At 37.7% G+C, this 12,158-nt stretch overlaps 1 protein-coding gene across 3 annotated transcripts in view; it reads right to left on the reverse strand.

Moving 5' to 3' along the window:
- Positions 1–12,158, reverse strand: part of FSTL5 (follistatin like 5) — a 786,274-nt gene that overhangs the window by 181,045 nt on the left and 593,071 nt on the right. For all 3 annotated transcript variants that reach the window (XM_047798935.1, XM_047798934.1, XM_047798933.1), the window contains one exon: positions 7,018–7,138. In XM_047798935.1, coding sequence (XP_047654891.1) covers positions 7,018–7,138 — 121 coding nt within the window. The remainder of the gene's footprint in view (positions 1–7,017; positions 7,139–12,158) is intronic.

Consider the following 12,158-nt stretch of genomic DNA (forward strand, 5'->3'; position numbering starts at 1 on the left):
TTCAGTGCCGCAGTGCCTTCTCAACTATTCTATTGTTATTGACCTATAACTATTCAGAGCGATCTCAAGTTTCCTATACTTATTTATACTCAAAGCATACATTTAAAGTTATTATGCCAAACACAAATAATATAAAACAAAAGGAAAGGGAAACACTTAAAAAAAAAGGGACAAATCACTTGTAGGGCTGCTCTTTTATAACTAATCCTATCATTTCTAAACATTTTATTGTAGTGTCATTCTATTATTGATTTAGCAAAATATTTTGACATGCCAAACACTTTTGTGACAAACATAACTACTTACCTACCCCCAATTTTTTCTCACCTTCCTTCTAATTAATCTAGTAATTAATTTAATCAACAATTAATTATTTCTGATTGATTGAACCCTTCATTGTCATGAATGGCAAAACATTCTTTGTGATCTCTGCTTTTAGAAGGTCAGTAGCAGTTGGCACTGTCATTAAAGCTATTTTATTTATTTATTTATTTATTTATTTTTCTTTTTAAGGTCGTACCCTACACCACAGCCAAGATGGCAACATGGGATCCCAGACACGTCTTCCACCTATGCTGCAGATGGCAGCAACCCAGGATCCTTAACTCATGCGGAACAAGACCAGGGATCCAACCCTGCATCTTCACAGGGACAATGTTGGGTGCTTAACCCACTGAGCCACAATGGGAACTCCCAAAATTCCTTTATTTAATTTTTTTTTCTTTTTCCTTTTTAGGGCCAGCATGTGGAAGTTCCTAGGCTAAGGGTCAACTGCAACCTACACCACTGCTCATGGCAACACCAGATCCTTAACTCACTAAGCAAGGCCATGGGTCGAACCCACATCCTTCCGGATACTAGTCAGATTTGTTTCCACTGCATCGTGATGGAAACTCCCCAAAGTTCTTTTGAAAGTGCACTTTTAGGCAACAGTCTCTCTTTTTTTCCTTCTTTCCCTTACTTTTTCCTTGTTGAAATGTGAAAATGATGACTGGAATTTGTACCATCAGTTGGAAAACATTGAGAAAGGAAACCATGTGCTAACCATAAATGGAGGAAGCAGAGGACCATGCTGACAGGTGGAGTTGCTATCCTCCAACAACCTCACCTTGGCTTCTTTTATGCATAAGAAAAGCACACCCTTACCTACATCTTCTCTAAGCCCGTATTATCTGGGTTCTTTTTCACAGCAGCTGAAGATCTTATTGACACATGCATGATGCATTTTCCACTCATATTTTTGACTTCAAGTAGCTTTAAATATTAAAGTTGATCCTTGAAATACACTTACTGTCTTTCCTACTTGATAAAAATACAGTAGAACAAGGTTTGAGGGTTTTTTTTTTAATTTGTTTGTTTTTTGTTTTTTTAATCAGTTGTGGTTGAATGCGATGAATTAGTGTTAGTCTAGGCTTCGTTTCTCAGCTAAAGCCAGAACTGGCAAGTTAGATTTAGAACTGCTAGCTGTCTAAACATCTATCAAATCTTTACGGTCTTATACTTCTTTATATATATTTGACCTAAATAAAAGTATTTCTTATAAACAGAAATTGCCAGATGCCTTAAGAAAATGTTTTGAAAAAAGGCTTTTCTTTTCTTTGTTGTAACCTATACTAGTAATATTTGACTAACTTGGACACCACAGTCAATTTTTCACTTCATTTCGCATTTGTCATGGTCTCACTGCTTTTTTACCTACCACCTTCCTTTCCATTTATTCTGTGGTCCATTATTATAATCATTCTCTTGTAAACTTGCTTAACTTTCTCATGTCTGTCTCTTTCCCATTTATTCAACTGACAAAACGAAATGTCAGTTAAACCCAAATCTCTTCTTTCTTTGATTACAGACTCACAGCCAATGACAACTGAAGGAAAACATACTAATATGTATCACCTCAACACCCAAAAGTATGCTCAACATTCCAATTACTTACTACTATTTTCATTACCCTACTTCCTTGCAAGATAATTATTGTACATCTCTTCCTCTCCTCAAATCACTAATCCTCTCACAAACTCCCCACTTTTCATAGTTGGTGTGCACAATGCAAAGAGGATTTCCTCAAGCTTCCACCCTGAATATCTGTTCCCAAACAATCTATCCTTCTCCCTGTTTCAACAAATTAACTGTCCATCTCAAAGAACAACGCTTAACTGCCAGTCTTCCAAAGAACAACCCTTCCATTTGTGTAGTAGATCATATCAACATATTTAGGATTTGATTACTGCAATTTTTCATACTTCTCTTATATGTGCTGACTTTCATGTTTACTAAGTTATTCACATAAACATAAAAGGTAATCACATTCTGTCATTTTTGATAAAATTCCCTCTCTTGACTGAAAATTGTCCAGTTACTACACAGTTGTCTCTCTACTCATTTTCAACCAACATAATATCATTATTTTGCTTTCCAAACCCTATTTCTTCATGAAAACTTTGAGAAGGGGAGAAAGGGAGCAGGCTACAACCTTTAAAAGAATGACATAGCTGTTGAGGATAAGATAAAAACTGGTTAGAACCAACTAGATCCAAGATAGCATATCTGCCGTCTATTGACTTTGAGACTCATTGTGATACATTAGCCAAATGACATGCCCACAGGCATCATGACAGTTCTTGGATAGACCATAAAAGACCAAACAGTGGGCAGTGGCCTAATTCCTGGAAATCCTTGCCCCTTCCCCAAAACAGCTGTAATAATCCTTTCACTCATTAACCTGTGAAGTTTCTCAGCCCATAAAAACTCACCACCCTATATTTCTGGGCCACTGTGGCCTTTTGAGATGGTCCACATTGTGTCTGTCACTTTCAATAAATCTACTTTACCTATCACTGTGCCTCTCACTGAATTCCTTCTGCACTAAGACATTAAGTACCTGAACATCAGTAAGTCTTGAAACCAGGTGTGTGATTTTAATTAAAAAACAGTGCATTCAAGTCCCAATCTGAGTTTTGTGGTTTCATTTTTATATCAAGGATTTCAAAGCAGATTAAATGGGTCAGAGGTAAGAGGAAAAGATGGAGTTTACTCCCAGGTTCAGGGACCTTTGTTCCTAGAAAAGGGAACTCATCAGTGCTCAGCCTAGGAAGTCACCACTAATATCGAATTCCTCATAATTCATAACCCTAAGCCCGATGGTTGGGAGAGGCAGCACTGTTTCTGAGACCTCAGCATTCCTTTACTCTATATTCTACCTTCATAAAGACCTGAGACCAGAGAGTAAATACTTCATCCACAGGAAGGATGAAATGGGGATGCAGCATTTCCCCAGCACTGCTCAGGGCACATCTTGCAATATAAACACCTATGGTTTGGTTCTAGGTCTTCTTCCTGGGCTTCCCAGATGGAGCATGGCAAATGAGTGAGTAACGTAAGAAACCTACATGAGACGTGAATAAAGAGCAGTTATTTAGAATGTTTCTCATGCTTTACTATGCATCACACTGACCTGAGAAGCTTATCAAAATGTGGATTTCAAGGCAAACTTCCAGATAATACTGGTGAACCCAAGATCTATGTTTTTGATATTTTTTCATGTGATTCTGATACAGGGAGAATGTGCACCATGCAGTGTTCTACAGACTATCAAGAACTCTCGCATAGTTGCTACTTAGACTGGACAACCAAGGGCTGGAAGAGGATGGGAGATAGAACTAATTGTTGGCTAGGAACAAAATGAAGAATTGTTCTCTCTAATTCTAAAAAAAAAACACAACAAACAAAAACAGCATAAATTTTAAAAATCTACAAAGTGCCAAACTTCCCATTGTGGCTTAGCAGGTTAAGGACCTGACATCTCTGTGAGGATTCAGGTTAAATCCCCAGCCTTGCACAGTGGGTTAAGGATCTGACATTGCTGTGGCTGTGGTTGTGGCCTGCAGCTACAGCTTCAATTTGAGCCCTAGCCCAAGAACTTCCATATGCCTCAGGTGCAGCCCTAAAAGGAAAATGAACAAAACAAAACAAAAAAAAGTAAAGATCGTTAACCTTGTCAAATAGGCCATTAGTCAGTAAACAAGCATAACACATGGGGAGGTGAGGCCCAGACCAGTTAAAACAACCACTTCACCCCCCAACACCCTGTCCTGTCCTCCCTAGAGTGTGTGTCCTCCAGAACAGCTGCTGTCTCTGAACTTTGAGCTCTAAAGGACTAAAACCCCTGGAAACAACCCTGTCACCTCCTTCACATCTGTTCTCTTCACTGATTTCTCTGAAAGTCCATTTCCAAGCCTTGACTCACACCTAGTAGACAACTAGGTTTGCACCAGAAACCAAGGCTTATATCTGCTTCTGTGGAATGCCACCGATAGCCAAATATTGCCAGAGCTGCTTCAAGTTTGCTCAAAATGCACCCACCCTCACCTTTAACAGGAGTTGACATAAATCTTTAAGTTAAAAGGCTCAGAGATAAGAAAGGAAGCTATAAACCAAAAAACCAGATGGAACCTCTTGGGCCCAAGATAGTGATGAATCTGACCTTCAGCAGACCCTGAGTCTCCCTTGACACAGAATTTCCTGCATTAGCATAAAAAATGACACACCCTGGAGTCCTCATCGTGGCTCAGTGGTTAATGAGCCTGACTAGTATCATGAGGACATGGGTTCGATCCCTGGCTTATGCCACAGGTGCACTCCTAAAAAGACAAAAGACAAAAAAAAAGAAAGAAAACAAAACGACACACCCACCTGAGGCCATGACCAGACATTAAGGAACACAAAAGGATAAAAAGAGAGTGGCACCACATGCCCTCAGGAAAAGCCTTGCCCCTTCCCCTACAGACTACTGCACATGCCTCCCCTTCATCAGCCTTACTCCTCCTCCTTTGGTCTTTACTCTTTAAAATTAAATTCCTCAGGAGTTACTGTTGTGGCTCAATGGTTTATGAACACAACTAGTATCCGTGGGCATGTGGGTTTGATCCCTGGCCTCACTCAATGCTCAGTGGGTTAAGGATATGGCATTGCTGCAAGCTTCAGTATAGGTCATGGATGTGGCTCAAATCTGGCATTGCTATGGCTGCAGTGCAGGCTGGAAGCTGCAGCTTCTATTTGACCCCCTATCCTGGGAACTTCCATATGTCCCAGGTGTGGCCCTAAAAAGCAAAATAAATAAATAAATAAATTAAAAAATAAATAAATAAATAAATAAATTCCTCATACCAAGCAGGGGAGAAGTTGATCTGCAAACTTAGTTCCCAATTCTCCAGCCTTTGGCTACTGAGCAAAGCTTGTGCTGTGTCCATCTCAGCTGTGGTTTCATTACTGGCTGGTTGAACCAAAGGGAACAAGGACCCTCCCTAGCAGGGCAGAGAGACTTGTAGGGCCAGGGCCTGACTAGGGTCCATATGACTCATTTTGGTAACAAAACTCCCCAACTTTTTCCAACTCCTTACAGCTCACAGCAATGCCAAATCCTTAACCCACTGAGCAAGGCCAGGGATCGAACCTGAGTCCTCATGGATACCAGTCAGATTTGTTTCTGCTGAGCCATGACGGGAATTTCAACATTTTCTAATTGATTTCCAGGACACATTTCCCTTCACAGGGTGCTGATCCTAAATCCTCTCTCTATTCACTAACTTCAGCTCCAAGGCTCAAACCTCTGGCTTCATATCCATCTTACTCATCCGTAAGGTGACTTCATCATGCTCAGATTCATGATTTTCCTTTATTTTTATCTTATTTTTTTAATGGCCACAGCCATGGCATATGTAACTTCCCTGACCAGGGATTGAATCCAATCTGCAGCTGCAACCTACACTGGATCCTTTAACCCACTGTGCTGGGCCAGGGATCAAACTCGAGCCTCTGTGGGGACCAGAGGCTCTGCAGTGAGATTCTTAAGCTACTGTACCACAGCTGGAACTCCTCAAATTCATGGTTTTAAACACAGTTTACACACACTGAAATTATCTAAATATACAACTTGGGGCCATCACTGTGGTCTCCACACTTGTATAATACAGTGCATATTTGACTTCCATCTGGATAACTGTATTCAACTTAATTAGTCCAAATAAATAAATAAATAAATACAGATTAATCTCACTCAGTCTTCAAATGTGCTCCTTCTCCATTGCAGTGAGGGTCACATTGGTTTACCTAAATTTTTCCTTCACATTCCTTGGGTTCATTTTTTCTAAACTCTAGTCTCATGCTCATGTGCCATTCCTCAGTGATATCATCAGATCACTTTGAAAATATACCCCAGATCTGGCTACATTACTTTTTTAACACTTTATTTTAAGCCACCCTTATCTCTTCCCTAGACTGTTAAAAGTTTTTCTTTTTTTTAAACCAGATCTCAGTACTTCCAGTCATTTTAAAACAAATCAGAAAGTAACACTTCACCCACTGAAGGCTTTGCTGACTTCTGGTTACAATTAGAATAGGAATCTAAGTATTTAATTAGGTGCACAGAGCTTACTTTTAGTAAATCATATGTATCAGTAAGGAAATTAACTAGTGTGTATTAATGAATCATACATGCAATTCTATATCATCAATTCAACTAAATTACATTTGAATTAAAGCAGAAATAAAACATGGTGTTGATTGTAAGATTGACATAGCTTAGTTGGCCAATGTTCATAGCCATTGAGTTAATGATTGAAATTGTGGAAATTTTTATACATAAATAACAGTTTTCTATATCATTAATAAAATCAACAAAATGAATGATTAATTAAAATTAATTAAAACTTTTAAATGCTTGATTTTTTGTTTCTAAAATTTATACGGTTGTCTAATTGTTGTCTTAAAGCCTAAAAAAAAATTGAAATTGCCTATGCTTTAATTTTCTGGTTAGAATGAGTTACTCTGTAGTATTTCATGATGAGAAAAGTACACAAATTTATAGGATTTATTTACTCATTTTTTTAATTGGAAAATATTTCACATTAACAGTAAAGTCCTAAAACAACAACAAAATGAAGTCTTCCCAGTCAGCTGTGATATTCCTTGAATCTCTACTGAAGCAAAAAACAGTTGAAACAGCCACTCATATCTTACCATTCACTTGGAAGATGTGAGTCTGATAGATGTGTTCATAGCCATCTGCATAGCAGGTGTAATTGCCCATGTGAGTGGTTGTAACCTTGGTAATATACAAAGACCCATCATCTCCAAAGTCCTATAGAGAAAAGAAAGTTAAGTAAAATCAGCTGTATCTTAAATGTATTTTAACAATTCACTTTTTTTTTTTCCCACTGTAAAGCAAGGGGATCAAGTTATCCTTACATGTATACATTTTTCCCCCACCCTTTGATCTGTTGCAATATGAGTATCTAGACATAGTTCTCAATGCTATTCAGCAGAATCTCCTTGAAAATCTATTCTAAGTTGTGTCTGATAAGCCCAAGCTCCCGATCCCTCCCACTCCCTCCCCCTCCCATCAGGCAGCCACAAGTCTCTTCTCCAAGTCCATGATTTTCTTTTCTGAGGAGATGTTCATTTGTGCTGGATATTAGACTGCAGTTATAAGTGATATAATATGGTATCTGTCTTTGTCTTTCTGGCTCATTTCACTCAGTATGAGAGTCTCTAGTTCCATCCATGTTGCTGCAAATGGCATTATGTCATTCTTTTTTATGTCTGAGTAGGATTCCATTGTGTATACATACCACATCTTGTGAATCCAATCATCTGTTGATGGACATTTGGGTTGTTTCCATGTCCTGGCTATTGTGAATAGTGCTGCAATGAACATGCAGATGCATGTTTCTTTTTTAAGTAGAGTTTTGTCTGGATAGATGCCCAAGAGTGGGATTGCGGGGTCATATGGAAGTTCTATGTATAGAATTCTAAGGTATGTCCAAACTGTTCTCCATAGTGACTGTACCAGTTGACATTCCCACCAACAGTGCAGGAGGGTTTCTTTTCTCCACAGCCCCTCCAGCACTTGTTATTTGTGGATTTATTAATGATGGCCATTCTGACTGGTGTGAGGTGGTATCTCCTGGTAGTTTTGATTTGCATTTCTCTTATAACCAGCGATGTTGAGCATTTTTTCATGTGTTTGTTGGCCATCTGTATATCTTCCTTGGAGAACAGTCTATTCAGGTCTTTTGCCCATTTTTCCATTGATTGATTGGCTTTTTTGCTGTTGGGTTGTATAAATTGTTTATATATTCTAGAGATTAAGCCCTTGTCGGCTGCATCATTTGAAACTATTTTCTCCCATTCTGAAAGTTGTCTTTTTCTTTTCTTTTTGGTTTCCTTTGCTGTGCAAAATCTTGTCAGTTTGATTATGTCCCATTGGTTTATATTTGCTCTAATTTCTATTGCTTTGGGAGACTGACCTGAGAAAATAGTCCTGATGTTGATGTCAGAGAGTGTTTTGCCTATGTTTTCTTCTAGGAGTTGGATGGTGTCCTGAGGTATATTGAAGTCTTTCAGCCATTTTGAGTGTATTTTTGTGCATGGTGTGAGGGGGTGTTCTAGTGTCATTGCTTTGCATGCAGGTTTCCCAGCAATGTTTGCTGAATAGACTTTCTTTTTCCCATTTGATGTTCTTGCCTCCCTTGTCAAAGATTAATTGACCATAGGTGTCAGGGTTTATTTCTGGATTCTCTATTCTGTTCCATTGGTCTGTCTGTCTGTTTTGATACCAGTACCACACTGTTTTGATGACTGTGGCTTTGTAGTATTTCTTGAAGTCTGGGAGAGTTATGCCCCCTGCTTGGTTTTTGTTTTCAGGATTGCTGGGTCTTTTGTAGTTCCATATAAATGTTTGGATTGTTTGTTCTAGTTCTGTGAAAAATGTCATGGGTAATTTGATAGGGATTGCATTGAATCTGTAGATTGCTTTGGTTAGCACAGCCATTTTTCCAATATTGATTTTTCCAATCCATGAACATGGAATATCTTTCCATTTCTTTACATCTTCTTTGACTTCTCTGATTATAGTTTTATAGTTCTTGGCACATAAGTCCTTTACCTCCTTGGTCAGGTGTATTCCGAGGTATTTGATTTTGTGAGGTACAGTTTTAAAAGGTATTGTATTTTTGTGTTCCTTTTCTAATATTTCATTGCTGGTATACAGAAATGCAACTGACTTCTGAATGTTAATCTTATATCCTGCTACTTTGCTGAATTTGTTAATCAGTTCAAGTAGTTTTTGGGTTGAGTCCTTAGGGTTTTCTATGTATAATATCTTGTTGTCTGCATACAGTGACAGTTTTATCTCTTCTCGTCCTATTTGGATACCTTTTATTTCTTTTGTTTGTCTAATTGCTGTGGCTAGGACTTCCAAAACTATGTTGAATAGCAGTGGTAAGAGTGGGCATCCCTGTCTTGTTCCAGATTTGAGTGAGAAGGTTTTCAGTTTTGCCCCATTGAGTATGATATTTGCTGTGGGTTTATCATAAATGGCTTTGATTATATTCAGGAAGGTTCCCTCTATACCCACTTTGGTGAGGGTCTTGATCATGAATGGATGTTGGACTTTGTCATATGCTTTTTCTGCATCTATTGAGATGATCATATGATTTTTGACTTTTCTTTTGTTAATGTGGTGTATGATGTTGATTAACGATTCACTTTTTAAAAAGTGTATTCAGGAGCAAAGCAAATAACTAAAATATGACTTTGAAATTATCAAAATGATCATTGTTAGTTCTAGAATGTTGGAAGCCTTTACATCCTATAATTACTATTTTCTCAAGATGATTTTTGTTTAAAAACTGTAATTGCTTCTTGTTTATTTGAAATATACACATTCATATAAAATAACTGAATTTTCACATATTTATTCTAAGTCAGTTTACATTTTTGACCAATAAATCTATATATATTTTCTTATTTGTGGCTAAAACAAAAAGCTCTTAACTACATTTTTCACACCTGTAATTTTCCATTAATTTTTATATCCTTTATTATATATTTATCCAGGAAAAAATTTTGAGCAGAGTGGTCTCAGAGGTAAAATTTATAGATGTATCAATAGAACAGGATTTTTTAAATTATCCAGAAACAATCAATAAATTTGGGGAAAAAATGGCATTTCAAATTTATGGGGAAAAATGCATAATCATTTTACAATAAAGAAAATAAATCCACTGTGTATCAAATCAAATCCAAGAAGCACTGCTGGGAAGTAAAGACCGGAAAACATTCTCTTTGTAAAGGCAATGAATAGAATGGCAACATTTGTCAAAATCAACTTTTTCAGATCTCTAGAAATAGACAAAGGCTCACACTAGCCCACAAAACATTTATTCCAAAAGTGGCTGAATCCCAGGAAGAGCTGAGAGGCTTGCGGCATCTCTCTCTTCAAAGCTGGGCCAACACTGTGGACCACCAGCTTAGAACCTCTGCTAGCTGGGGAAATCTCATCCTAGCAGACTGTGGAGGGGGCAGAACACTTTGGAGTTCCTCCAAGACTCCATATTCAATTTGATCCATGGAGCAGACCACTGAAAACTTCCATTTTCAAGACGTTTTTTTTTAACAATATTGAGTCCAGTCTGTGTAAACAGTCCACCCTAAGACAGTTATTGAAGAGAAATAATAGCACTTGTGTAATATTACAGGTTCCTATGCTATGCCTTAGACATGCATTGGGACTAACAGTAAATGCAGGGATGTCCACAGGAAGGTTTAAAATTGTCTGCATATTCCAGGGATTTTAGAAGTTCACACAAATGTATAGGACTGCACATGAGAAATAATGGACTTTCTTTACATCTTAGGAGAAAGAGAGAATCCCTAATCTCTTATCTCTGGCTGAGCCTGAGGCCCTTTAGAAGTAGAACCAAGGCTTGGATAGACTTGTAATGCTTGCAGGGGCATTTAGTACATAATGAAAAACCAAACAGAGTATCAGGCCAAAGTGTAGAACACATATTGATTCAAAGCCTTCAATTAAATTTCTAATCAGTGATTAGCTCACCCCTAGGTAAGTGAGCAAAGATTTCAGTAACACATACAACATTTTATTTTTTTTATTTATTTTTTGTCTTTTTTTTGCTATTTCTTTGGGCCGCTCCCACAGCATATGGAGGTTCCCGGGCTAGGGGTCGAATCGGAGCTGTAGCCACCGGCCTATGCCAGAGCCACAGCAACGCGGGATCCGAGCCGCGTCTGCAACCTACACCACAGCTCACGGCAACGCCGGATCGTTAACCCACTGAGCAAGGGCAGGGACCGAACCTGCAACCTCATGGTTCCTAGTTGGATTTGTTAACCACTGCGCCACAACGGGAACTCCATATACAACAAATTAAAGAAAAATAGATACATCATCCTTCATCAAAATTTAACATGTTCCCCAAAGTGAAAAAAAAAATCCAAAAAGTGAAAAAATACTGTACAGAGTGGAAGGAAATATTTGCAAATAATTTGTCTCATAAGGGTTGTGTGTCCAGAATATATAAAGATCTATATTCTACTCAGGCATTAAAAAAAAATGAAATAATAGCATTTGCAGCAACATGGATGCAACTAGAGTAACATGGAAGTAAATCAGAAGGAAAAAGACAAATATCATATGATATCATTTATATGTGGAATCTAAAATATGGCACAAATAAACCTATCTACAAAGCAGAAACAGATTCATAGACATGGAGACAGGGAGAGGAGAGGGAATGGGATGGAATGGGAGTTTGGGGTTAGTAGAAGCAAATCATTACATATAGAGTGGATAAGCAATGAGGTCCTACTGTATAGCACGAGGAACTATATCCAATCTCTTGGGATACAACATGATAGAAGATAACATAAAGGAACATATATACATGCACAACTGGTTCACTTTGCTGTACGACAGAAATTGGCACATTGTAAACCAACTATAATTTAAAAGGGGGGGGAACTACATAACTGAACCATAAAAAATATAATCAAATTAAAACGAGTAAATGATTTGAATAAATATCTCTCAAAAACAATTCACATGTTGGCAATAAGCACATAAAAACAATTTACATGTGGGCAATAAGGACAAACATCGTAAGTCCTTAGGGAAATGCAAGTAAAAACCACTATAAGATACAACTTCACACCTACTAGGATGACTGAAATTTAAAAAAAAGGATGAACCATAACAATTTTGGAAATCAGAAAAATTGGAAGCTTCATACTTTGCTGGTATGAATATAAAATAAAATGGCAACTCACTTTTTTTCTTTTCTTTCTTTTTTTTTTTTGTC

This window comes from Phacochoerus africanus, chromosome 10 (genome assembly GCF_016906955.1).
Source record: "Phacochoerus africanus isolate WHEZ1 chromosome 10, ROS_Pafr_v1, whole genome shotgun sequence".
NCBI classification, from domain to species: Eukaryota; Metazoa; Chordata; class Mammalia; order Artiodactyla; family Suidae; genus Phacochoerus; species Phacochoerus africanus.